Source organism: Drosophila albomicans, chromosome 2L (genome assembly GCF_009650485.2).
Source record: "Drosophila albomicans strain 15112-1751.03 chromosome 2L, ASM965048v2, whole genome shotgun sequence".
NCBI lineage: Eukaryota > Metazoa > Arthropoda > Insecta > Diptera > Drosophilidae > Drosophila > Drosophila albomicans.
The window spans coordinates 20,852,241-20,879,666 of NC_047628.2; the positions used below are offsets into that span (position 1 = coordinate 20,852,241).

The following is a 27,426-nucleotide window of genomic DNA, read 5'->3' on the forward strand; positions in this document are numbered from 1 at the left end:
ACGTCAACAACAGCGGATTTCAGTGTTGCCAACCATTCAAAATGCTGAGACGTCTTGAAATTTATGTATTTGTTGCTCTTTGGCTTTTCCGAAAACTGAAGCTCTTACTTTACCTATTTTATTACCATTTTTATACTCCCAACACATTGCTTAGAAGGGTATATTAGTTGCACCAAATCTGCATGCATCGAAAAATAACTAATTGTGAGGTCATATTCTAAATGGGTGCTGATAAATATCGCATGATCAACTTATTCAAGAAACAGTTGAGCAATAAAAAAGGGCATGTGCACCAATTAGTTGCTGTTTAATGCTTAAATATAGAACTTTTCCAAGCACATTCCGAATGGTTGCTGATAATGATTTTATTTCGATCAGATAATAAATACACTTGGACAATCAACGTATTTTCTGTAGCTACAATTAAGTGCAGCTTGACTAATTTAGTTATTTTGGTCACACAAAGATTTGTTGATGTTGGTAAAAACAGTTAGCGGGTATCTCAGAGTCGGGCACATTCGACTGTAGCTTTCTCACTTATTTTTTTTTATGTGTGTGGTGCGCTCACAGCACCCATCAACATCATCTGCCGCTTTTGCCGTTTGTTGGTCGCTGTTGCTTTTCTTACAAAAACCAACTGTACCATCGCAGCCGACACACGACGGCCAAAAGCCACTTGACTACTTGACTTGATTGCCATTAGAGCGCAATGTGTACACACTGACAAACACATACAAATGTACAAACACATGTAACTCGCATTTCTTTCTATTCTTCTTGAGTGACACTCCGCACTACACACAACATTCCATTTCCACCATCTCCATTCCCAATTCCCGTTCCGTTTCTTTATTATTTATTGTGGGTCAAATGTTGGTTACATTTCACAACGAATTCCTCCAACCACAATCAAAAGCAAAGCTCAACTGCCGAAAAAAAAGACAAACGCTAAAGCAAAAGCAACTATTTTTTGTTTTTTATTTTGGGAAAAAAAGGTTAATGAACTTTTGTTGCTCTCGGCTCTCTCATTGTTATTACAGCCGTTGCAAAATGTTTAATCATATTCTGCTATTGTTAGTAGTTGATGTTGTATAGTTGAAGTTTGATGCGATTTTCTTTCATTTGGTTTTTCTTTTTGCTGTCTTCTTCTTAAGCGATGGAACTTTTGTAGTTGCTTAGCGCTTTGATCATATTATAGTTTTTGCTACAAATTCGCGATTACTTCTCACTTGTTTGACGTGTGTACTTTTGTTATCGATACTCCAAGAATATTTGCCTATCGTTCCTTGAGCACTTACAAAAACTGTGTGGGGCAACGACAACACTTGCTCTTTTTCTCGGCACGTCTCGCGACGGGCATCAACTGAATTTCATGGCCCATAAAATGTTGTCGCACAATAAGAAAAAATACATACACACATATATATTAAAAGAGACAAACCGAAACCTAATGCTGTTGCTGCTGCTGCTGTGTCTCGCGACATCGTCGTCGTCGGGTCACAGCGACGAGGGCGACGGCGGCAGTGGCAGCGACGTTGTCGTCACCAAGTTGGACACACAGAAATTTGCTTGTCTATTATCACCTTTAATCGATTTTTCGCTTATTTAAAACAAAAGTACAGTTGCGCCCATTGCCAATATACAAACGTATATATCTGAGTACATATAATTTCACAATTTTTCAGATGCTTGCGCCTTTGTTGTCGTAATTTTTGCTGTTGTTGTTGTTGCTTTACATATTACTCTGGGTATTGCTTTAAGTTTATTGTTTTTGCAATTACTTGGCTGCGACTGCGACGCCGCCAAATGAAGAAGAAAAACACAAAAAAAAAGAAATATAAACGTAAACTCAATGACATGAACCGGGCATATCTACATACAAACATACATACATACGTGCATATGTATGTACATAAACTCATACGAACAAAGCTAGATACAAACTTTGCCCACACACAGCACACAAACACACTCATACAGTTACAATTATAGCGCAAATACCTCGACTAATAATAATGGAAAAAAGCTGAAACTAAATAAATAAATAGCTGAAATTGCAAAAGCAAAATGTAATTGATTACAGACAACAACAACGAGACAATCGTAATAATAACAATAACAACGACAGCTACGACGACGACGACTAAATGATTGCCCAATGAGAGCGAGCGCGAGAGAAGTAGAAGACAGAAGAAGGTGGGGGACAGACTATGGGAGAGAGAGCGTATGGGGGATGGGGAGGGAGGTATTGCTCTAAGCTCGCTTAGCGCTCATGTCATGCACTCCACATAAGTTTTGGCTACATGTGTGTGTCTGTGTGTGTGTGTGTGTGTGTGGTTTAGTGTGCGGCTGTGGTTGGCTGACTGCCTGTCTGCCAGACGAAAGATGTTTGTGTGTGTGTGCGAGTGTGTGACTTACTAACTGCATATCTAACATTATCTCTATGTATGTATTTCGCTCACTGTCTCTGTATACTTGTCATACACTTTCCATTTGCGCGCACACACACATAAATACCTTGACTTCACTGGGCTGCTGTTTGCAACATTTGCATAGCTTTTTGCCCACCCGCATCATTTCAGTTATTTTTACCATTTACTTTGCCGCTACTTTAGATTTTTTGGACTAACGCGCAGCAGACAATGCGAAAAATCGATAGAGTTACCATTGTTTTTTTTTTGTGTGCAAAGATGTCGCCACCATCCACCAACACCCCCTTATCATTACCCATCACCGACATGAGCAAAGCCCTAAGAAATCCCAGACTGAATCTAAAAAAAAGGGGTTCGACTATATCTATACATACAAAAACAACAAGCAAGCAGGTTTAATCCACGGCTCATTAATTGGTTCCACTTTTCTTTAGACCTTTTCCTACACATTTTTCGCTCATTTTTATGGGGGATGGTATTATGCTTTAAGTACAGCCAAGTTCAAAAGCTTTCACACACAGCTATCAAAAGATACACTTGGAAACTACGCGCAAAGAAATGAAGCTTTATTTTAATGTAATTAAATAAAGTTGATGATGAAATCGGTTAGCCAACACTCAAATGTTTAAGGGGTCAAACTGTACGTTATATGTGTAAATACAGAAATTCATAAGCGTATAGCTTTTCCCCTTAAAAGTTGATGTGATTACACCAACCACTTGTGATTAATTCTTAACTATAATGTAGATTAATTTTGATATATGTATTATCAATTAAAAACTAATTCATATTTTTCTGTTTTTCTTTATCTTTACAGAATCGACACTTGAAATACGCTCAATACTTTTGATTAGTTTACCGTTGTGCACAAAAGCTTTAATGTGCTTTTTTGTGAACTTTAATGTGCTTAATGAAAATGTTTTCTCTTTTTGCAGCTGTAAGCAAATGTTTAACAGCGAATATGTCAAAGGTCGGCCATGAAGTGTGCAAAATCAACAACAAACAAACAACATCAACAAATGTGCAAACATTTTAAAAGAAAATAACGATAGAACGTTCCAATAATATTTAATTTGCACATGAGCTGTAATTAAGTTTAGTAGTTAGAACAAACAAAAACAAAATCACCAATCAAAATCAACAGAAATCAAATACATAAGATACTATACAACATCCAACAACAATTGCAAATTGACCAAAACGCAAAGAGCCGCGTTCATCGAATTTGACAGAGTTATTTTTGAGGGATTCGCGGACAGTGCGCGCATCCTTCCAGCACTGCGCCGTGGTTAAATGAGTCAACGTTGCGGCAGAACACAAGCTGCTGCGAATCGAAGACTGAGACCATAAACGACGAATCCCAACCAGTCGACTACAGCAGTCGTCAGTCGACAACGTCTCTCATCCCCCTGTGCAACACCTTTTTGCTGAGGCGCGCACAGTGCAACATAAGAGCCGCAGCAGCAGCATCAGGCGTTGTGGCAACAACACAAACAACAACAACAACAGCAATTTTGACAACGGCCACGCGCAGAGAGCAGCATCAAAATTAAGCCAATCGACGAGCTAACCTAAAACGCAGCGTCGCGTCCATCGACGCGGAACGGACATTTCTGTGTGCGCTGCGTTTCAAAAATCTGATGGATGGAAATGCACAAAATATGTTTCACGGAAATCATCAAGGGTGAGTTTAATATTATACCTCTTCGACTTTCTGCTCCTCGTTACATGGTTATTCTTTTTCCCTTTGCATTCGACTTGACTCTTGTCGGGGAAAATCCAATAAAATTATTACACGAAAAATCAACTTGGTTGGCAGAAGGTTATTACTGTAGCGCTTTATGTGGATATTTCCCATTTAATTGACTAAGGGATTTCTTAAGCGAAATACTCGTTTCTTTATCTTAAAAGCGTTTTTAATAGTTCCCAGAATATGCTGTGTTTGATAAGAAAAATTTTTATGTTTCGGCTTATTAAGTTTCCAGTTTAAGATATTAACAATTTCAAAATATAACATATAATGGAATAGTTTAACAGGAGCATGCAAAATATAAAAACTAAATTTATTGATTTGAGAAATAGAAATTACAGGTCAAGTTAAAAAAGAACCCCCGTATGTGGAATCTGATTATTATTCCTCAATGCATCTAATTTGCAATCATTTATTTAAAATACTGACACATTCTTTCTTGATTGTTCTTACAGAGATCCCTATTACCGTTATGATGCGGCCGCCGCAGCAGCAGCCGCCGCGGCGGCAAATCCTCGGGCCATGGGCCCACCCGGCGGCTATCCGCCGCGTCATCGAGCGCCGCATCCGCTACAGCAACAGCCACAATATCCATCGTACCAGCCAACGGCGGAGAACCTCTACGGTTTGGGCGCCACGGATCAGCATGCCGCCATGGGCGTCGGCATGGGTGATCTAAGTGGATGGGGTGCCGCACCCTCCGTGTCTGTGCCCGGCCAGGCGGCAGCCTACCCGGGCGCTGGGTTAGGCGCCTATGGACATCCGCAGGCGGCGCCGCCGACGCAGCAGCAGCGTCAGAGCAACGCCAGTGCCTATCGCCAGCATATGCCCGCCTATGGACAGCAGGAGCAACAGAAATTGGCGCCCTACGGCGCACAACAGAGCATGATGGGTGGCCTGGGTGCCAGTGGCTATGGCAGCCTGGCGCCCCAGCAGCAGCAACAGCAACAACAGCCACCCACGCCACAGCAACAGCAGCAGCAGCAACAACAACAGCAGCAGCAGAGCCAGCAGCAGGCTCGTCTGCCGCAGCACTATCCCCAGGCGCCCGGACAGCATCCGCTGTATCCGGGAGCGCCGGCGCAAGCTGGCCAGCCAGCAGCACCGCAAGCGTATGCGCACAGTCCCTACGGCAGCCCGATGCAACATCAACCGGGTCGCGGGGCACCGCAGCATGTGGGCTACGGCGTGGGCCATGCGGCGCTCGATCAGGCGAGCGCCTATGGGCAGCATGTGGTGCCCGGTGCGGCGCCACCGTCGCATCATCTGACCGCGCAGCAGCAGCAGGCTGCGCAGTTGGTGGGTGCACATCCCAGCGCACACATTGCCTCAGCCCAACAGCAGCAGCAGCAGTTGCAGTCGCAGCAGCAGGCTCAGCAGCAAGCCCAGCAGCAGCAACAACAGCAACAGCAGCAGCAACAACAACAGCAGCCCAATCATGTCAGCCTGATGCAGCAGCAGCAGCTGCCAGGCGCAGGATTGCCGCCGCCGCACATGGGCATGCCGCCTAGCTACGGCAGCCACCATCAGCAACAGGCACAGCAGCAAGTGCAGCAACAGCAGCAGCAAGTGCAGCAACAACAGCAAGCGCAACAGCAGCAGGCGCAGCAGCAACAACAGCAGAGTGCACCGCCCTATATGTCCAGCAGCAAGCATCAGGCGGCGGCACAACTGAACTCCTCACCACAGTATCGTGCACCATTCCCACAGCTCTCCCCGCAGATGTCGCCACGTCCGCCGACCATGTCGCCGCATCCACAGATGTCGCCACGGCCGGTCGGTGTCTCGCCAGCGAAGCCGCCCCAAACGGCGCAACAAGCGCAGCAGCAACAGGTGCAACAGCAGCAGCAGCAGGTGAACTCACCCAGCCAGCACAGCATACAGGGCATGGTGGGTCTGCCCTCGCCACGCCCTCCACCCACGAGTGCAACGTCCGGCTCCAAGGTTCCAGTGAGCGTGGCCCCTGGCGTTGGAGTTGGAGTGCCGCCTGTCGTGAATACGCTGCAAGCACTCGAACAAATGGTAATGCCGTCGCAAGCACACGGACTGCCGCCCATGGATTATCCTTCGTCGTATCGCAGCGCCGCTGTGATGGGACCGCGCATGCCCGCCTCACCCTCGCCCCAGCATCATCAGCAGTGGGGAGCGCCGCACATGGCCGCCATGCAGCAGCAGCAGGCGCCACAGCAGCCGCCACCACAACAGCAGCAACAACAACAGCAGCAACAGCAACAACAACAGCAGCAGCAACAGCAAGCGCAGCAACAACAGCAGCAAGCGCAAGCGAATGCGCTGCTACAACAGCAGCAACAGGCGGCAGCAGCGGCCGCGGCAGCTGCAGCAGCAGCACAACAACATCAACAGCATCAGCTGAGCATGTACGGCCAGAGCATGGGACAACAACAGGTGCCAGTGCCGGTGCCGGTGCCAGTTGCAGTGCCGCCGCAGCAACAACAACAGCAGCAACAGGCGCAAGTAGCAGCCACAGCGCAGCAGCCAGTGCAACAGCAGCCACCGACACCAGTTGCTGTGCCTGTGCAGCAGCAGCAGTTGCAATCACAGCAGCAGCAGCAACAATTAAATGAGCAACTGCAGCATTCCATCAATGATATTGTTGGAGGCAACAGTCAGCAGCAAGCGCAGATGTCTGCGCAAATGTCATCGTCGCCGTTGCATCAACAGAGTCTGCCAAGCATGCATCATCTAAGTGCAGCGCATCACCAGCAGCAACCCTCAATGGAGGCCAACACAGCGGTTGCAGTATCACAGCAGCAGCAACAGCCGACTCATCAGCAACTGCAGCAACATCAATCGCCCATACATCAACAACAATCGCCGTTGCAGCAGCAGCAGCAACATCAACAGCAGCAACAACAGTTGCCAAGCTATGCGCAGTCAAACAACCAACAACAACAACAGCAGCAGCAACAACAACATCAGCAATTCGATGCATTTGCCAATATACTCGGTGAGACGCAGCAACAACAACAGCAACCAGCTGCTGCAGCTGCAACTCAGCAAATCATGTCACCAGCGCATGTGAGTTCCCCAATACCGCAGCAAATGCAACAGCAACAACAGCTACAGCAGCAGCAACAGCAGGCAAGCGTGCAACAGCAACAACAGCAGCAACAAGCATCTGTGCAGCAGCAGCAACCACAATTGCAACAACCAGCGACGCCAACGCCGTCAACATCGTCGCATCATCTGAGCAGCATACTCAACGAGACGGCCAACTCGAATGATTCATCCACACTCGCGGTGGCTGCCAACGACAGCAACAACAGTAGCAGCAACAGCAGTACTAACAGCATCGTCAACAATCAGCCCACCTCAGTGCACGACAGCAACTCACAGAGCAGCATCAACAGCAATAATCAACAACCGTTGCTCTCTGGCATGGATGCGGTGGCCAGCAGCATGCTCAACAGCAATTCAGAGTCCGCACACACCACACATCATGTAAGTGGCGTCGATGTGGGACTCTTTGACAACAACTCGATGAGCTCGACGAGTGCAGCGGCTGTGCAGGCTGCCTCTAATGCCGCCTCAGCAGCAGCTGCTTTGCTCGACAGCAATTCGCAATCCTCGAATGCGGAGTTTGAGAAGAGTGTCTGCGAGCCGGAGGCACCAAACGCTGGCGAGCTGTGTGCGCAGCTGGCGCAGGATGAGAACAGCAGCGTATCCAAGACGCAGACGGAAACACTGAACGAATCGACGTTGCCAGTACATGAAGACAACGATTCCAGTCACAAGCAGCAGCAGCAACAACAACAGCAGCAGCTGAACACAGAGGAACTCTTGGAGCAGACGCAGCAAACGCTGAGTGAACTTTCTGCCGTCGCTGGCGAAGAGAACAAGTCCGTCGATGATATGTGCGTCGACGAGAAGGCAGCACAGCAGCAAACACAGTCGCAATCGCAGCAAATGGATCCATCGCTGACACAGCCAACGCAGCTAGGTCAACAGACGCCAGTTGGCATGGGCATGCAGCCGATGCCGCCTCATCCTATGGCCGGCTATGATGCCCAGCAAGCGGGAGGCGCCGCAGGACCTCAGGGACCAGCTTCGCATATGCCACCATCAATGATGCCACCCTATCCGGGAGCAGCTGGTGGCATGTATCCACCGTATCCGATGCTGCATCAACAGGAGATTGCAGCCCTGCAACAACAAATACAGGAATTGTACTGCATGCCGCCCGGTCATGAGCATCAGCACCAGGAGAAACTAATGCGACTGCAGGAGCGACTCAATCTGCTGCAGCAACACGAGCTGGCAGAACAGTGTGCCGGCGGTCCGCAGTGTTTGCTCTACCAGAACATGCCGCCAATGTATGGCAACAGTGCGATGCACAACCAGATGGTCGAGAGCCCGCAGGTCTCTAGCACAACGGGACGTGGTCGGGGCAAGGGCGCCAACAAGCCGCGCAAGCCACGCGCCAAGAAGGGCGACAAGTCGCAACAGCAGCAGCAACAACAGGAGCTGATGGATATCAGTGGCAATGTTGTTGTGGCAGCCGCAAGCGCCAGCAGCAGCAGCAGTGGCATACCCACCACTCAGTTGCCGGTGTCCGAGGATTGTGTGACTCAAGGTGCGGGAGATACGAGCGTGGTGGGTCTGCTGGAGTACAGCGAGGGTATGGGTGATTTGTCGCAGGATGTGCACTCGGCCAATGAGCTGGACACCTCCACCGATGGCAGCGGCAAAAAGAAGAAGCCGCGCAAGCCACGCACTCCGAAGGATCCCAACAAGCCACCTAGAGATCGCACGCCCAAGGTGAAGAAGCCACGTGATCCCAACGATCCCAATTCAACCGAGTCGCCAGCAGCTCGTAAGCGTCCCAGTACAAGCAAACGACGCAAGCAGTTTGGCGATGAGGCGTCGGAGCAAACCGGCGAGGGTAGCGAACAGGAGGACAACAAACCGCTGCTGCCCAAATCGGGTAGTGGTGGCGACGGCGAAGCTGAGACCAGCGGTGGTGCTGGTGCCGGTGTTGATGGTGAATCACCTGATTATGATGATATACCCGTCTCGAAGATACCCCGGGGTGCCAACGAGGATGACAAGGATGCCGAGGCCGGCGATGAGACCGTGGACTCGGTGCCCGACTCTGCTGGCGATGCGGCAAGCACACCCAGTCGTCGGGATCGCAAGCGTTCGACGGCACGCAGTCGTCGCAATGCCACCTCTGAGGAGGGCGGTAGTGCACGTCGCAATCGGGGATCGCTCAGCGCCAAGGCGTTGAAGAAACGACGCAACCGCGGACGTATTGTGCCCGAGTCAGATGGTGAGGATGATACCATGGATCGTACGCCACCGCCATCACCTCCACCCGACTCTGAACTTGACTCGAATAAGCGACGTTCCTCTCGGAATACGCAACGCAAGAAGTACATTGATGATGTGATGCTGCGCTTCTCTGACGATGAGAACTCGCTGCTAGTCGCCTCACCCGTGAAGAAGGAGAAGAAGTCGTCATCATCTGCGAATGCTGCCAACTCGAATGCCGGCAGTGATGTGGAGAAGGCTGAGCCACAATCTGGCGCAGAGGGCGAGGCTGGCAGCTCAGCTGGTGAGGAAAAACCCTCGCTGGCCAACGAAGACAACAACAGTCAGACTGAAGCCAGCTCTAGTACAGCAGCTGCAGAGAAGGCCGAACGCCAAAGCGCTGCCAACGAGGCAACCGCAGCAGCTGCAATGTCTTCGAAGCCCAACTATGTTTACATCAACACTGGCGACGAAGACAGCATGGTTGTGCAATTCGTTCTCGCTCTGCGCATGGGCAAACGCGAGTTAATACCAGAACAGCCAAAAGCAAAGACGCCTGAACCTAAGGCTGAAGGTGAAGAGCCTGAGGAAGAAGCAGAAAAGTCCGAAAAGGATGCTGCGGAGAAATCCGAAGAGAAGGAAAAATCTGATGCAGAGGATGTTATCAAATCAGATGAGGCCAAGGAGCCAACAGCTGAGGCCAAAACTGAAGAGAAGAAATCTGAAACCGAAGAGAAAATGGAAGTAGAGGAAAAACTCGAGGAGACAAAGCCGGAGGAGTCCGATAAAGCTCCAGAAGCCTCAGAAAAGGAAGATGAAACCAAAATGGATGTAGACGAAGCTGCCGTCGAGAAGGCGGAGAAACCTGAAGAAACTGAGACCGACAAGGTAGAGAAGTCGGAAACTGAGGAGGAACAAAAGGAGGCCAAGACTGATGAGGAAGAAACCCCAGCTGAGCCAAAGACCGAAGATGACACTAAAGAGGAAAACGATACTGAGAAAGAAAAAGAGATCGAGAAAGAAGAACAGCCCAAAGAAGCAGCTGCTGAGAAAATGGAAGTAGATGCCGAAGTCAAGGAGGGTGAAGATGAGGCAACTAAAGAAGAAAAGCCTAAAGAGGCCTCAGATTCGGAGACCACAGACGAAGCAAAGGCAGAGAAAGATGCTGAGACAGAGAAACCCGCCACAGAGGAAGCCGCCACCGAAGGAGATGATAAGGACAAAGCCAAGACTGAGTCCGATGAGCCTAAGGGAGATAAACCGGAGCCGGTGTTTATCGATGTGGAGGAGTACTTTGTCAAATATCGCAACTTCAGCTATCTGCATTGCGAGTGGCGCACTGAGGAAGAGCTGCTTAAGGGTGATCGTCGTGTGGCTGCTAAAATTCGACGCTTCCAGCAGAAGCAGGCACAGCAGATAAACATCTTCGAGAACATCGAAGAGGAGCCGTTCAACCCCGACTTTGTGGAGGTCGACCGTGTACTGGACATGTCTGTGCATACAGATGAGAACAGTGGTGAGACCACTAAGCACTATTTGGTCAAGTGGAAGTCCTTGCCGTACGAGGATTGCACCTGGGAGCTGGAGGAAGATGTCGATAACGACAAGATCGAACAGTATTTGCGCTTCAACAAAATACCGCTGCGTTGCGAGTGGAAGAGCCGCAAGCGTCCACACCCGGAGCAGTGGAAGAAACTCGAAAAGACGCCCATTTACAAGAGCGGCAACAGTTTGCGCCCATATCAGCTGGAGGGTCTCAATTGGTTGAAGTTCTCCTGGTACAATTCACATAATTGCATCTTGGCCGATGAAATGGGTCTGGGCAAGACCATACAGAGTTTAACGTTTGTGCACTCGGTGTACGAATATGGCATTCGAGGTCCCTTCCTGGTCATTGCCCCACTCTCCACCATACCCAATTGGCAGCGTGAGTTCGAGGGCTGGACTGACATGAATGTGGTTGTCTATCACGGTTCCGTGACCAGCAAACAGATGATACAAGACTATGAATTCTACTACAAAACAGACAGTGGCAAGGTGCTCAAGGAGCCCATCAAATTCAATGTGCTTATCACCACATTCGAAATGATTGTCACCGATTACATGGATCTGCGTACCTTCAACTGGCGACTTTGCGTAATTGATGAGGCGCATCGCCTCAAGAATCGCAACTGCAAACTGCTCGAGGGTCTTCGTCAACTGAATCTTGAGCATCGCGTGCTACTCTCGGGTACACCGCTGCAGAACAACATTAGTGAACTTTTTTCACTGCTAAATTTCTTGGAGCCCAGTCAGTTCTCTTCTCAGGAGGAGTTCATGTCTGAATTTGGTAGTCTGCGCACCGAGGAGGAAGTCAATAAACTGCAGGTGCTGCTCAAGCCCATGATGTTGCGTCGTCTCAAGGACGATGTGGAAAAGTCCCTCGCACCCAAAGAGGAAACTATTATTGAAGTGGAGCTGACAAACATTCAAAAGAAATACTATCGCGGCATTCTGGAACAGAATTTCAGTTTCCTCAAGAAGGGAACAACATCGGCGAATATTCCCAACTTGATGAACACCATGATGGAGTTGCGGAAGTGCTGCATTCATCCGTACCTCCTCAATGGAGCCGAAGAACAAATTCAATACGACTTTAAGGCACAACATGGCGAGGATCCCGAATCCTATTACAAGAATTTGATTCTGTCCGCTGGTAAAATGGTCTTGATTGACAAACTGCTGCCCAAGCTGAAGGCAAACGGACATCGTGTGCTTATCTTCAGTCAGATGGTGCGCTGCTTAGACATACTTGAGGATTATCTTGTGTATCGCAAGTATCCGTTTGAGCGCATCGATGGGCGCATTCGTGGTAATCTGCGACAGGAGGCCATCGATCGATACTCCAAGCCCGGCTCTGATCGTTTTGTGTTTCTGCTCTGCACAAAGGCTGGCGGATTGGGTATTAATTTAACCGCTGCTGATACGGTCATTATCTATGACTCCGATTGGAATCCACAGAACGATCTGCAGGCGCAGGCGCGTTGCCATCGTATTGGCCAACGCAAGATGGTCAAGATCTATCGTCTATTGTGCCGCAACACCTACGAACGCGAAATGTTTGACAAGGCATCGATGAAACTGGGTCTGGACAAAGCTGTGTTGCAGTCAATGAACACGCAGGGCTCCAAGGATGGCAATAACAAGCAGTTATCCAAGAAGGAAATCGAAGATTTGCTCAAAAAGGGCGCCTATGGCGCAGTCATGGACGATGACAATGCAGGCGATAAGTTCTGCGAGGAAGATATTGATTCGATTCTGAAGCGTCGCACCCAGGTTATTACCATGGAGTCGGAGAAGGGTTCCACTTTCTCGAAGGCCTCGTTTGCCGCCTCTGGCAATCGATCTGACATCACCATCGACGATCCCGATTTCTGGACCAAATGGGCTAAGCGTGTCGATATTGATCCTGATGCATGTGAACGCGATGAGACCGAAGATTTGGTGCTCTCTGAACCACGACGACGCACGCAGATTAAGCGCTACGGTCACGAGGATGTGATGGAGATAAATTCAGAGGATTCCTCGAATGAAAACAGTGACGAGGAAGGCGGTATAGGTAGGCTCTGTAAGAATTGTAAGCTCTCTGAAGAATTATTAATACTAATTATTGAATTTTGCTTTAGGTCTACGATCGCGTCGGCGCAAGGAGAAGCGCAATCGCAACCAAGAAAAGAAGGGACACGAAGAGTATATACCACGAGAGCGAGACGCTTTGGCTGCTTTGGGTCTGGAGGAGATTCAATACGGCAATTGGGCCAAATCAGAGTGCTTCAAGGTGGAGAAAGGTCTACTCTCTTACGGGTAAGTTTGCTTGCAACTTGAAACTGCAATTCAAATTTTAATTTAAAACCAATTATTCATCCCGATATCGGCATCGGCGCATCACATTGTTGAGCTTCATATTAAGGATGTAAATCTTGCGCTGCAACATCTTTTCCTCTTTCTCGAGATACAGTGCCTCTTCCTTTTTCTCAATATACTCGGTGACGCTCGGTGCCTCAAACTCGTCCAACTGGCCACGAAGCTCGGACAAAATAACGTTGTCCTTGTCATTGTTGGCCTGCACAATGGCAACCTCTTTCTCAAGCTTGGAGATCGTGCGTGTAATTTCTTCAGTACGATTGAGAACATTGCGCATTTCCGTTTCCAGATTCATCATGGCCTGCTTCTCCTCGGTCATTGCCAACGATGTTTTGCCAGTGATGCCTTTCAACCCCGCCATATGCGTGTTCTTCTCCTCGAGTTCGTTGATCAACTCGTTGCGTTTGATGATTAATTTCTCAAAGTCGACGGCTGTCAGGATACCACTAAGATCCGCCTTGGTGATTAGATCCGCACGATGCTGCTGACACGTCTCCTGCAGCGATACAATCGTCAGTCGCATTGTGCCAAGCAAAGCTCGAGCGTTTTTGAACCAATTGGCTGTAAACTTGCGCAGTTTGCGCTCTATTTGCCGCTCGGTGGCGCTCTCGAGAAACGCTTTGTCGTTATCGTCTCGCAGAAAGTGCAGCATGAAGTTCTTTTCGGTCTCAATCGTTTCCTCACTGCGATATCGCAATTCTTCGATCTTCGCACGCAACTGTTTTACCTCCACAGAAGCTGCAAGCAAAGGAGATCATTAAGTTTTGTACGATTAATCTGAACATCTGTGCTTACCGTTCCTTTCAATATCCGTGACTCGCTTCTCCACCTCGGAGGTTGCCTTCTCGGCCAGCTCGGCCTTGGCCTTGTAGTTGAGCTTGTACTCCATGGGTTTGCGTCGTTCACCCACGGTGCTGCTAGCCATGTGTATCGACATGGAAATGGAACGCTTAGAACTAGAATGACGACTCGAATGTTGTAGATTATCCTGAGGGATCTTGCTTTTGCTGTGCAACTTCTTTAGGATGGAAGTACGACGATGACGCAATCCCACCAACAATTTGGGGTCATTCTTCTCCAGAAAATCAACCATTATATGATTCTCAAGCTTATAAATGGCCAACTCCTTTTGCACCGTCTCAATGGTCTGCAACATTTCGAGGGCATCCAAACTGTGCAAGCGACTGCGACGTTCGTCATCCGGGAGGTGGGCAAATTCATCCAAGTAGAACTTGTAGGCAATGCTCATTATATCCAATTCTGGATATTGATCTTCATTTATCGTATGCACTGATCTCTTGGCATTCACATTTAATTGCGTATTTGTGGTTGACTTGATGTCGGAACGTGTAGAGAAAGCTGCTTCCGATGCGCTATGCATTTCTGGGCTGTAATTATGTATCCTTTGCTTCAGGTTAAAATAAGGAAAAAAGTGTATTAGAAATATATTATTTTGTAATTGTTTAATAACTTATGAATTATAATTGAAAGCCAACTAAGCTCATTTAATTTTTATTCACTCATATAAATTGCAGTTGGGGACGCTGGTCAGAATTGCTGGAGATGGGACAATTCAAGCGTGGCTGGCGTGACATTGACGTCGAGGACTGCGCACGCATCATTGTGAGTGAAGGAATCCATGATATACAAATTATATATTAGTTTTATACACTACTATGATGACCATCATGCTAATATTGAGAAAACTTTAGGTTTTCGCTGAGTAAAAACACAACTTCTCAACTTGCTGAGTTCCAAACTAAGACAAATCTAAATACTTAATGCTTAGAAGTGTTCGAAAATTAACGAATAATGTTCTCCTTACAGCTGCTGTACTGCCTGCAAGTGTACAAGGGTGACGAGAAGATCAAGACGTTCATTTGGGATTTGATTACGCCCACAGAGGATGGCGAGGTGCAGAAGATCAGCAGGGATCATAGTGGTCTACACAATTTGGTGCCGCGAGGTAGGAATGCCAAAGGTATGGTAAAAGATACATTCACGCACTCCAACTGCTGCACGGACGTAGAGAGTTATTTACAAGAAAACCAAATACAAAACGAGCTGCCTTGAACTAGAAATTACTATTTCGTATTGTACAAAGAACTTACTAGAACATATTCTGTCGGGGGTTGGACTACATATCTCAAATCTATTGACCTAAATCTATCTTCTAAAGATATATAATTATATCCATAATATAAATGTCATTCTACTCCTTGAGAGTAGACGATTCTCGCTCTGGCAGCTATTTAATGTAATATATTCGTTTGTTATGGGTTTCTCAATGGCCAATTATCAGTCTGTTCAAATGCGAAAAGTGTAACTACTCGAAAATAGAATTTTACTACCAATTACTGACTGACTCGAAGAGACTTGACTTGACTTGACTTAATTCGACTGACGTACGTCAGACGGAAACAAAACTGGTAAATAATGAAGAAAAGTGTGTGTATGTTTTGTTGCCATGCAATTGTATGCCTTTTACCTATAACCTTTTATAATTTATATAATCATAAAATATATATATTTATATATCATACCCATGTACATATGTTAACTAACATGTATCATAATCTAATCATAGCAAATTATCATTTATTAATGCAATATATTTTTCATTACTAAACAAATGTGGGCTTGCAAAAAAAAAAAGAATATGTGAAACAATTAAATTGTTGCATTAAGAATATATCATTGCAAGTCCATTTCTACTTCGTTCAATAATCCAACTTGTATATCATATAATAATAATTTGTACATCTATAATCTGTATATAATTAGAACATTGATTAGTTAACTCATAACCCTAGCTCAGCTCATTGTCATGCTTCCCAATCATTCCTGGCAGCTAAGCTCGTCCAACTTCGTTTGGCACGGCTCGCTGTTGGGTTGTAATAGAATTGTAGTTAAATTTGTTTTTCCTGGCTTGTAACACATTTACAGGACGCAATGGTGGCAAGTCCAACAAGGAGATGACTGGCAGCTCAACGCCAGCTCCTGGCACCGCCTCGGGCAGCAACAGTGGCAACACAACTCCGGCTCACAAGTCCAGTGCTCTCGAGGGTCCTGGCGATGGCAAGGAGGGCGGCATTAGCGCCAGTGCTGTGGCCGCTGCCGTTGTGACGGCACCGATAAGCATCCACGATCCGAATCATTGGAGCAAGAAGGAGAAGTACGATGCGGATGCGTATCTGGAGGGCGCCTACAAAAAGCATTTGGGCAGACACGCGAATAAGTGAGTCGTGTGGAATCGAATTTGTTTAAACTAACATTCGTCGTTTAAGCCAGGCTGACCATTGCTAACATCAAATTCTTCGTCTCTTTTCCTTCCTTTCCCCCTCTTCTCTTTTCTTTCAATTACATTTATTATTTTTATTGCGATTTCACAGGGTTCTGCTGCGTGTTCGGATGCTCTACTATATTCAGCACGAGGTCATTGGCGAGTTTGTGCAGCAGATCAAGGATAATACGCCCATCAGGTAGGCGTTTAATGTCCATATCTCATACATCATCATCGTCACGTCATCATTATGATTATGATTGTTGTCGTTGATTGATTGACTGATTGTTTGTTGTTGCTCTCGCTATTTATTCGGCGAGCGCTTTCGTTATTTATTATCATTATTCATGATAAATATTTATTTATTTTTTTTATTATCAATTTTTATTTATTGCTCTTATTTGGTTTGCCATGTTTTATAGTCGTTAATTAATTGTACCTACTACTAAAACAAAAATGCCAATTTGTTTGTATCTCTTGCTAATTAATAACAAAATAACTAAATATTTAAACTCACAATTTATAGATTTGCAATTGATAATGTACGTTTCCTGATCAGTTGCAGTTTTATCTGTTGTGTGATTAATTTCGCTTTGAGAGCTAGCGAGTTTGACTCGCTACTCGTTACTAACTTTGCTCCTATCTCTCTCGCTCCTAACTCCTTACTTTTTACTCGCTCAGTGTGCTTAGACGAATAGACTATTACTCTATCTCTCTACAAAAGTTTGTTTAATAACTGCAACTTTTTAACTACTTACGATTCACATTAACATTTACCCAAAGCATTTTCGTAATCCTCTATCAAAGTACAAGTACCACAATGTTCATCAATTTTCTCTCGCTGTGTTTTGTTTAATAATTTTTGACGAATATTCTAATTGCTAATTTGAATACGAATATATATGTATATGTACAATATATGCGAACATATATACCAATATATGTACAAACACATTCACTCACAACCTTTTTGGAAACTACAACAACAACTACAACTACTACAACAACAACCACCTACAACCAACAACATCAACAACAACTGCAGCAGTATGAAATCAAAGCAACTAGCACTCAATCTGGAAAGGTAATATCTATCCACACCCATCTCGCTCGCTACTTCGTTCGCTCGCTCGCACGCACGCCCCGCCACGCCACGCCCACCATAAAACAAACGCCCATCAGCAGCGAATAGGCGACTAGGGATATTGATTTGATAATCATGCCCTCAATTATCAATCATTCCATTCATCTTCGATCGATCCAAATTATAAACACAACACAAAAGAAAAAAAAAAACGAAATTACAAAAAACCAGCAGAAGAAAAACGATTTTCCAAATTCCAAATTCTCGATATCTCCGATTCTCGAGTTTAACCAAATATATATTTTCTTAACATAATATTTTTCAGTTGCATTCGTAGTTTTGTGTAATATCTGTAAACTGTAGCACAAATTGGCAATTAACAACAAAACCAACACAAAAACTTTACAAATTTTATGATTTGTTTATTATTATTTACAAATTTTCATTTATGCTTTTCTTTTAATTTTTTACATTTTTTTTATTTCAAACAAAAACAATGCATAGAATTTGTTGAAAGAACAAAACCAGCAAATAATTTTGTGTTCTTATTCGAAAAAAAAAATAAACTCATTCTCAATCTTCTTCCCTCTCTTTCATCCATATAATCTCTCTCTTTCTCTAAATAAATATATATCAATGTGTGTATATCATGTAGCGAGCTCCCCATTCGCCCGCCGCCAACGCCCGATCAAGTGCCATCCTCATGGTGGAATCCCATTTGTTGTGATAAGAGTCTATTGGTTGGAACCTACAAGCATGGCTGTGAAATGTATCGTCAAATGCGCGCCGATCCTAATCTGTGCTTTGTCACTCACGTGGGCGCCGGTGCCGGTGACGATTTGGCCGTCACGAATTTGCCGATGTAAGTTTGCCCCACCCATCATATGGAACAAAATTTAAACAAACGAACAAAAAAACTACCCACATTATTCCACATTCCCTCTCCCCGTCCCTCATCCATTTTAGCTATAGCCCCACTGTTTAGGTTAAACCATTTGCCATATCGTAATACCACATAAGCCACAAGTACTAACCATATATAACATAAATAGTCAAGTATTTAATGAGACCAGTCGCTGTCCACAAATGGTTAGGAGTGGCCAAGGTAGCACCAAGAATTGGGAATGTTCTTTTTTTGAGCATTCATTTTGCATATATAGCATTTATACTATTAACACCACATCTAGAGAAGTGCAGTGTGACCGTATACTGAAAAAGGATTAAGGAAAAAATGATCAGAATTTTTTATTACTGAAGGGAAAATTATACAGTCCGTCGTCCGATCCGAAAATAATACAAAAATTAATACTTAAAGTATTCGAAATTTGTACCACGGTCACACTGAACATACATTTGCTTGGATCCATTAGTTGCCTCCCATAAATATGTGTGAACGTGTACATCTTTTTTTTGCTCAGTGTAAACACAACATTGTTGCTGTTGTTGTTCCCGGCATGTGATGAGAGAAGCCCATTTGACCCCGTTGTCATTGTCAAGTTGCATTTTAAGCGCAGAAAAAGAACTAACGCATGCTGTTTTCTTTTCTCTCTCTTTGCTTGGTGGACTTGCAGAAATGAGGACGATGCAAATTCCAAGCACGATGACGGCGATGAGGTGGACGATGATGCCACCACCACGACAAAAGACTCGGATTCCACCAAGCTAACTGCGGGCGACAACAAGGACTCACTAGATCCAGAGCGTCCCAGTTCGTCGGGTAAGAGCGAAAAGAGCGAAATCAGCGGCGCCGCCAAAAATGGCAAAAATTCAAATTCAAATCAAAATCCAAATCAAAAAGCCAACGAGGAAGCCGTCACGGGCGAGGGCAATGGCAGCGCCGTCGAGGCGGACGTCCAAGCAGCGTCAGCTGGCAACGAAGCGCTAACCGAATCGGCACAAAATCCAGAAAAAGACAATGCTAAAATTGATCAAGAAAATGAAAATAAGGATCATAAAAATGATAAAGTGAAAGACGACGCACAACCGCCCGCCAACGAGGCATTAGCTGCTGCCGATGCCGATGCAGATGCCACCAAAGGCGCCAGCGATGCAAAAGCCGAAGCTGTCGTTGATGCCGACTCCTCGAGCACAACGCCAGGCGGAGGCACTGATGCTGATGCGTCGGCAACTGTTGAGGCGTCTGCGGCAGCTAATGTCGCGTCCGCGTCCGGGTCGCCGTCAACCACAACAAGCGCGGTGGACATTGAAATGGATGAGGCTAAGAGCAAAGCCCAAACGGCCAAGGCCGCTGCGCCAGCTGATGGCGATGCCGATGATGCCGCTGCCATTGCTCCGGTCGAGGCCGGGTCAGACTCATGCACTAACAACGCCACCACCACAAACATCAAACCAACCACCACCACCACCACTACTACTACTACTATTATTACCACCATTACCAATCCATCATCCACCACAACAACAACAACTTCGACTACTGCAACGACCCCTGCGGGGAGCGGGGAGTCGTCGACGGGTCAAAACTCCGAAAATGCTAACTCCAACTCAAATTTAGGCTTGGACGAGGAAGAGTCCGTTGCGGGCAGCTATCCACCCACTCTGGTGGCCGTCGAAGATGCCACTCTCTGGCCATCCATGCAGGATCTCAACACACGGCTGCGACGTGTCATCACCGCCTATCAGCGCAACTACAAGAAGGAGGAGCTCAAGCAACAGCAAAAGGCCAAGGTAAGTGTCAAAGTGCCATCAACTCAACTGCACCAATCTCCCATCCCATTCCATTCCATTCCATTCACAACAACATCCGATCACAACAGTTTATCTGTATAATACATACATCATTTTATCAGCATCGATTCTCGATAAGTTGTTCCGATTTTGGGTTAATTCGAACAGTGTGTGTGATCACTGAGACCTCAAATATAATCTGGAATTTAACTGTTATCGTTTCTTTTTGTATGTTATACCTTGCACACCACAAAATCCTAGCAAGAATGATGGAAATTGTTTCACATTTTACCATTTTAGTTGACAAATAAATCGTAAATCCATAGCCGATTTATTCAGGACTGTTTTTGCAACTATATATCAATAGTGTCTTTAATTATTTTAGTTATCGATCGCGTGATCGATAACCCTTTCATATGTGTTTTCCACCATTCTTGCAAGATCCACCAAATTTGTCGTTCCACACTTTGTTTTTGATTGTCCTTATTGTTTCGTATTTTGAACATAACACTAACTAAATTCACCAAAAGAATAAGGTGTTTAACCTTTCAAAATTTGTAGAGTATGTAGTTTTGTTGCTTAGCTGTTGGCCGTAGTTAACTACTTGGCTTAGATTGTACATGTAGTAAAAAAGTAGAAATGCGACCGAGGACAACTGACGATTGACTTTCAAGAACGAACGAACGAACTGAACCGAAGGACAAACCAACAGCTGATTAACAAAACTACCTGCGAAAGACTCAGGAAATACCCCCCCAAGCAAATGCCGAAGCAGTTGTCTGTCTATATATCCATCTATCCATATCTCTCACACACTCGATTTCTCTCTCTCACACTCTCACCCACTCAATCTGTCATGCTGTTTAAATGTGCTGTTCTAACCGAGTTCTTACCACAACAAAAACACCCAAAATCCTCCCACTCTCTCTGAATCCCAACAGCTACAGGCGCTGGTCTCATCGACACCGCCACTGTCGGTGCCCACCACACCGACCCTGCAATCGATGCAAATGCAGATGCAGAGCGCTGGCGGCAATGTTGGCAATGTCGGCGTCGGCAATGTGTCGGCCCAAGGCGGCAGCAGCGGCGGATCAGTTAGCCAACTGCAGCAGCAACTCGACTCGAGCAATCGCAGCCTGCAGGCGCTGATGCAATCGCAAGGTGCCAGCACCTCGGCAGCCGCCGCCGCAGCGGCCACGGGTGCCGCATCCTCGATGCAACACGGATTGAGCCAGCATCAACAGCAGCAGCAGCAACAACAACAGCAGCAACAACAGCAGCAGGTGGGAACTGTCAGTGGATCAACAGTGCCGGCAATGCCAACGGCTGCTGATATTAGCCTGATGCTGAGCATCCTCAACACCACCGACGTCAGTCAATTGGCCAATTTGGACATCAACAAACTGGCCATGTATTTGGTCAGCATGAACAATGTACGTGAATCGCCCAACAACAACAATCTGATGAGTACAAACTCTATCTCTATAATATGCATTTAAAAAAACGAAACTTTACAAAACACTATCCAAAAACATAACCCTCCTCCAACTACCCCTCAAACCCCCGATAAAACATAACCTAGCTATTCGGCAAAAACAATAAGCAGAACTTAACACACCCTCGAGTCGATGCCGGTGGCATCGTTAATAGACCATGACCACCCAACAAACCACTTAAACTCCCCCCAAAACATTGACAATAACTTACCACAAACACTTACCACACAAAAGTTGCGTTGAGAACTAACCCTCTATATAAAGTGTACAAATTGCATACTAACCTGCATGATTTTAAGTATTTTAAATCGAAATCTATATTTATTATGTTTATTTCAATATTTTCTATTATTTACAATATACAAATATTTATTATTTATCTTCAACTGTATACGAAATAATAGGCAATTGAGAGAAATTTGCTACATTTAATATTTATAGATTCCATAAATTTTTATTCTTACCAAATAACTACAGCTGGTTTGCGAAAAATCTCGAAATAATTTCTTTGACCAACTCTTTCGTTTCTTACCTCATTTCCCATAACTTTAGAATCCGTTATGTCACGCTTTTCATATGAGGGGGTGTGAGTTGATCATTCAGTAAGGGTGTCAAGGCTAAAGATCCGGAACCGGTTTTCGAATGTTCTGTCAATGCAACCCTTAAATTTTAAGTGCTAATTGAGTCAAATTCGACAAAGCAAACCGAGTTAATCTTGATATAATGCTTTTGGCTTATTTGCCCATTGTCTGATGTTGTCTCTTTCCCTTACACACTGTCTACTTGGCCATTTTCGATATGTATCGATAGACTCCCGACTCCTTTCGCTTTGTCGTGGAGTGTGCGAAAAGCTAAAAAGAGGGAATCTGGCAAATGAAAAAGAAAAAAGATAAATAAATAAAATAAGTTACACCCACCGTGTGAGGTGGCAATGGCGGTGGTGGATGTCGTTGTCTATGTGTGTGTGTGTGTGTGTGTGTGTGTATGTGTACTTCCGAATGTTCAGACAAAAGCAACGATGACAAAACGAGACGAACGACAAAACGAGGCGAGAGCGACGACAACGACACGGGGCAAAAATACAAATACAAATACACTTATGCTTAATTTATGCAAAATAAAAGAAATACACATAGAGTTGCTGTTGCTGCTGCTGCCGCTGACTCGTCGTGTTTGCCGAACTGACTTCGCCCCAAAAATGTGGTGCACACGAGATGCTCTTGCTATGCTCTGCTCTGGCCGCGAATGAGCAGCCAAAACGAGCCAACGAGAAAATGTCAAACCACTTTGCACACTCAGCAACAACAACAGCAGCATCAGCAGCCTCCCCAAAAAGGTTGTTTGTTGGTGTTGCCACCTATCCCCAGAAAACAAAAAGAAGAAAGAGGTGGAGGAGAAGAAGGCGCAAAACACAGTGAAGCCACCGCCATGTTGGCTATTTTATGCTCTTGGGTCAAATTATGAGATTCCGACTTGTCGAGATGTGGAAGTCAATTGTACAACCTGACGCGCATTTTACTGTAGCAGCAGCAGCATCAACAGCGACCATGTCGACGCCATTATCAAAAGGCAAAACGAACGCCAGCGCCATCAATCAAGCGAAAGCAGCAACAACAACCAGCAAAGAGCAGCGCAGTCGACGTCGAAACAGCAGCAGCAGCAGCAAGAAGAGCAGCAAAACAGTCACACAGGCAAAACGCAAAGCCAAAGCCGCATTATGGCAAATGTGCGCCATGTTGTTGTTGTTGCTGTCGTTGCTGCTGCTGTTGCTGTTGTATTGACGAAGTTCTTCTTTGGTGACGATGATTGTTGCCGCGACGGTGGCGACTGCGGCGTTGGCGTTGGTCTCTGACTCGACGCTGTGTGCTTGTTGTTGGGCATATTGGGTATCGGTAACGGGTGGTTGTTGTTGTTGTTATTATTATTGCTGGCTGTACTTGTGTGTGCGCCATGCTGTTGTGTGTATTAGTTTTCCATGAGTGTTGTGTATCTATGTATTTTGTATGCTGGTGTGTGTGTGTGTGTGTGTGTGTGTGAGTTTGTAATTTTACATTTTGCTGGATTTATCCAATGTTTAATTTTTTTGCTTCATGCGCCCACCCAAAAGCCAAGCAGCCGCTCTCAATGCGCTGTGTCTTTCTCGTTGCTTTTGTTGTAGCCTCGGCTCTCACGGGGCAAGCTCAGCTCGATGAGCGAGACGCGATGGCGATGGTGATGTCGAATCTATATGTGACTCCGCTGTGGTGACCTGTTCCGTTTCGTTCCCTTTCCTGTCGTTTCTTTTTCGCCCGCGGCACGTCAATAAAGCCAAAGCCTAATTGTGCTCATTTGAGCTCATCGTTATAGTTGTTCTTGTTGTAGTTGCTGCCTGCTCCTTTGCTTTTGCTCTACTGTTCGCTTTTCTCTACTTGCAGCAGCCTACAAGAATTTCGATACCCGCTAAGCATGAGGTTGAGGGGTATCTTCACTTAATAATAAGTAAGATGCAAAACATTCGTTACCATATGCATTTATTCTTAATTACTCTAGATTATATATTTGATGGTTAATTTTTTAATTTCGAAAGGAATTTGAACTCTAGTACTGACTTCATTAAGTATACTAATGTACCTTATGAGTTCACAGGTGTCTAGTGCATTCTATTTTCAATAAACCTAAAAGACCTAAACAGGTTTATGAAAGGATATTCAATAAATATTCAGTCTGTCCATTTTGAATGATTATGAAGAGGGTATCTCACAGCAGGGCTCATTCGCGCTTAGCTTTGTGACTTGCTTTTTATTCCCTTTTTGCATTTTTGCAACGTGAATTTAGAACACAGACGGGCATAGAGTTAGCTTACCCATACATATATATATATATGTGTGTATGTCGTTGTTCTCTATGTGTGCGTCTGTGTGTGTGAGTTTGGCATTCTTTTTGCGCCATCTTTGGGGTCTCGGCGATTTGCTTGGATGCTCACATGGCTGGCTGGCTGACCGCTATTCGATTTATTATTGTATTAGCATTCGGTTGTTCCCGTGTATTGCATTGCACAGTGATGCAATTACCATTTGTACGACGTGTTATGCAAAACATATCGTTTACTCGTTGTGAGCACTGTGCGCGTGCGATGCGGAGTCTCACGTGTTGCTGTGTAGCTGTTGCATTTTGTGGCAGCTGCCGCCGCGTCGGCGCATTCGTTTCACACCTGTCATCCATCCATAAACAATTCGTATCATTTACAAAACCTGCCCAGTGTGCAATGGTCACTTCATCGATATATATGAAGTGCATTCATACATATAGACAATGTATGAATGTATTAGTGGGGGCTACGTGTCTTAAATGAGTCGCTGCTTTTTCTTGTCTTGTTGTCTACCTGCCTTTTGATTTAGTTTTGCGTTACGCTTTAGTCAAATTTACGAGCATACATGCACACACATAGGAGAATCGTCACACATGTACACAGCATGTGAATGTGTGTGTATGGTAAATTTACGCATACTAGCGCAATCGTAACCTCTCACGTGCAGTTGCATTTACTTGAGCTCTCTTCCTCTCTCACCAACTGATCATGTGTGAGTGTGTTTGGTCATATGCATTTGCTGAAGATGTGTCGCTGTCGCCGTCGATTGGCAGCTTGCTTTTGTTGTGCTGAGAGGCTGCTGCTGTGTTTAATAGTGTTGGTATTGGTGGTGGGATTGTTCGTTCGATGCGAGTTGTATAGATGTATCTGTATCTGTATCTTACAGATTGATTAATAATCTCGTTTTTATACAGCGACGGTGCTACGTGCTTATCGCACTTTACTGCATTTTCTATCTTTCGCATTTACTTGCCCAACAATCTGCGCATTACGTACATACAAACATACAAATACACACATGTCTTTATGTAGATTATAGTTATAGTCAAAGGTCGCATTAATTAAACAATCAGTTGGTGTGCTCTAATAATAATGGTCAAGAACTTGTGCCCTGCTGAGCTTTTTTGCATTGTTCACACAATGCCCCCATTGTCCTTTCGCATAAAAGACAAATTCGCTTCGTCTCTCTAATATCCTCTGTATATGTGTATTTGTATGTATGTTCACATTTTATACCTGAATTTTAATCCATTTCTCAGGGCTCTAGCCTCTAAGCGCATGGCTGGCTATTATTTTATGTTATCCCTTTTACGCTATGTGTCGCAGTCGTTGCTCTGCTGCGGCTGCTGCTGCCGCTGTCGCTGCTGCTTATGCCGCCTTGTCGTCAACAGTTTTTGTGGTACATTTGTTTCATTGCTTGGCTTTTTTGCCGTGTATGTCATGTATAATCCCCCCTTTCGTTTCCCTGCCTCCCTCGCACTCACGTGTGCGAGTGAATATATGCGAACGAGTATGCGTACATCTATGTGTCAGTGTGCGGATGTGTGTGTGTAGAGCCTGATGCCTGCCTTTGCCTTTTGCTTACATTACACACAGTTGACACAATGTGCGCTGCCTCCTCATTCTCATTCTTCTTCTTCTTCAACTCGTCCATCCAGTGCACAGTACAACACTCCTCGCACACAGACACACACACTCAGACTCAGTCTCAATATAATATGTGTGCTCTCATTCGCTCTCGCTGGCTTCGCTCTCGCATCCATTGCGCTCTCATTTGCTTTCTCGCTCTCGCTCTCAGTTTTGGCTGCTTTGGCACTGCAAGTGACGCTTTGCTTGGCTTGGCTTGCCATGCCTTCTTTGCCGCTCATTCACCTCTGAGGACAGGCTGTGACTGCCTTTCTGCCTGCCTGCCTTGCTTTGCCTGCCTGCCTTGTTCGCTTGCTTACTTGCCTGTGTGCCCATCTCATTCATATTCACATTCACCCAAAACGGCGTTTGGCTTAATCTCACGATTGTTTGGTTTCGTTTGGTTTGGTTTTTCTGCTCTGCTCTGACTCTGACTCGACTCTGGCTACAGCCACAGCTATGGCTATAGCTATATTTTAGCTATGGCTATGGCTGTGGCTCTGCTTTGCTCCCTCGCTCAATAGTAGTTGCTTTTCTGACGACCGACCTCTCCCCCGTGTTCTGTGTGTTCGTCGCTGTCGCTGTGTTGCTGTTGCTGGCTGATTCGCATTCGATTTTAGCTGCTAGTGCCGCTCTGCCGCTGCCGCCGTCGCTGCTTCCGTGCGCGCGTATACGTCCCCGTTGTGGTCTCGACTGTGTTTCTCACTGTATACATGCATGAGTGTTTATCTGTATGTGTGTGTGTGAGGAGTGTTTCTTGTATTTAGTCCGCAATGCGCTCGCTCATTATTTGTTTGAGCGCCGCGGTGTAAAGTTGTAAAAAGTCCAAGTGCTTGAGCAGCAAACGCATCCATATCCAAACATCGTTGACGTCGACGTCGTTGTCGTCGTCGTCGTCGTTTCGTCGGGGTTTTCGTATCGGCATCGTCGGCATTGGTATCGGTATCGGTATCGGCGTGACCCGTCTCTTCTCTATGCATGTCGTCTCCCTCTATCACCCTCTGCATATGTAGTGTATGTTTGTTAGTGTTGGTGTGTGTGAGTG

General features: G+C 45.7%; 2 protein-coding genes across 13 annotated transcripts in view; one reads left to right on the forward strand and one right to left on the reverse strand.

The window, feature by feature from the left end:
- The window catches only part of LOC117563336 (serine-rich adhesin for platelets), a 45,535-nt gene that overhangs the window by 5,471 nt on the left and 12,638 nt on the right, over positions 1–27,426 (forward strand). The window contains exons 2-13 of one of the 12 annotated variants that reach the window (XM_052002868.1): positions 3,368–4,116; positions 4,638–13,060; positions 13,119–13,296; positions 14,892–14,979; positions 15,184–15,337; positions 16,303–16,594; positions 16,749–16,838; positions 17,685–17,723; positions 18,379–18,585; positions 19,295–19,440; positions 20,239–20,411; positions 21,353–21,844. In XM_052002868.1, coding sequence (XP_051858828.1) covers positions 4,073–4,116; positions 4,638–13,060; positions 13,119–13,296; positions 14,892–14,979; positions 15,184–15,337; positions 16,303–16,594; positions 16,749–16,838; positions 17,685–17,723; positions 18,379–18,585; positions 19,295–19,440; positions 20,239–20,411; positions 21,353–21,844 — 10,326 coding nt within the window. In that variant the 5' untranslated portion in view covers positions 3,368–4,072. Of the gene's footprint in view, positions 1–3,367; positions 4,117–4,637; positions 13,061–13,118; positions 13,297–14,891; positions 14,980–15,183; positions 15,338–16,302; positions 16,595–16,748; positions 16,839–17,684; positions 17,724–18,378; positions 18,586–19,294; positions 20,412–21,352; positions 21,845–27,426 lie in introns of all 12 variants that reach the window. The other 11 variants (XM_052002869.1, XM_052002861.1, XM_052002863.1 and 8 more) reach the window with 11 other exon arrangements.
- Positions 13,314–14,834, reverse strand: LOC117563432 (uncharacterized). The gene is made up of 2 exons (XM_034241766.2): positions 14,152–14,834; positions 13,314–14,094 (listed from the first exon to the last, which is right to left on the reverse strand). The coding sequence occupies exons 1-2, from the start codon at positions 14,735–14,737 to the stop codon at positions 13,349–13,351; spliced, it is 1,332 nt and encodes a 443-aa protein (XP_034097657.1). The 5' UTR covers positions 14,738–14,834; the 3' UTR covers positions 13,314–13,348.

Excerpts from the sequence above, each read along its gene's own strand:
- LOC117563432 (XM_034241766.2), bottom strand. The coding sequence starts at position 14,737 with ATGCATAGCGCATCGGAAGCAGCTTTCTCTACACGTTCCGACATCAAG. Across the intron at positions 14,095-14,151 it reads CACGGATATTGAAAGGAACG|CTTCTGTGGAGGTAAAACAG; the intron begins GTAAGCACAGAT and ends CTTTGCTTGCAG.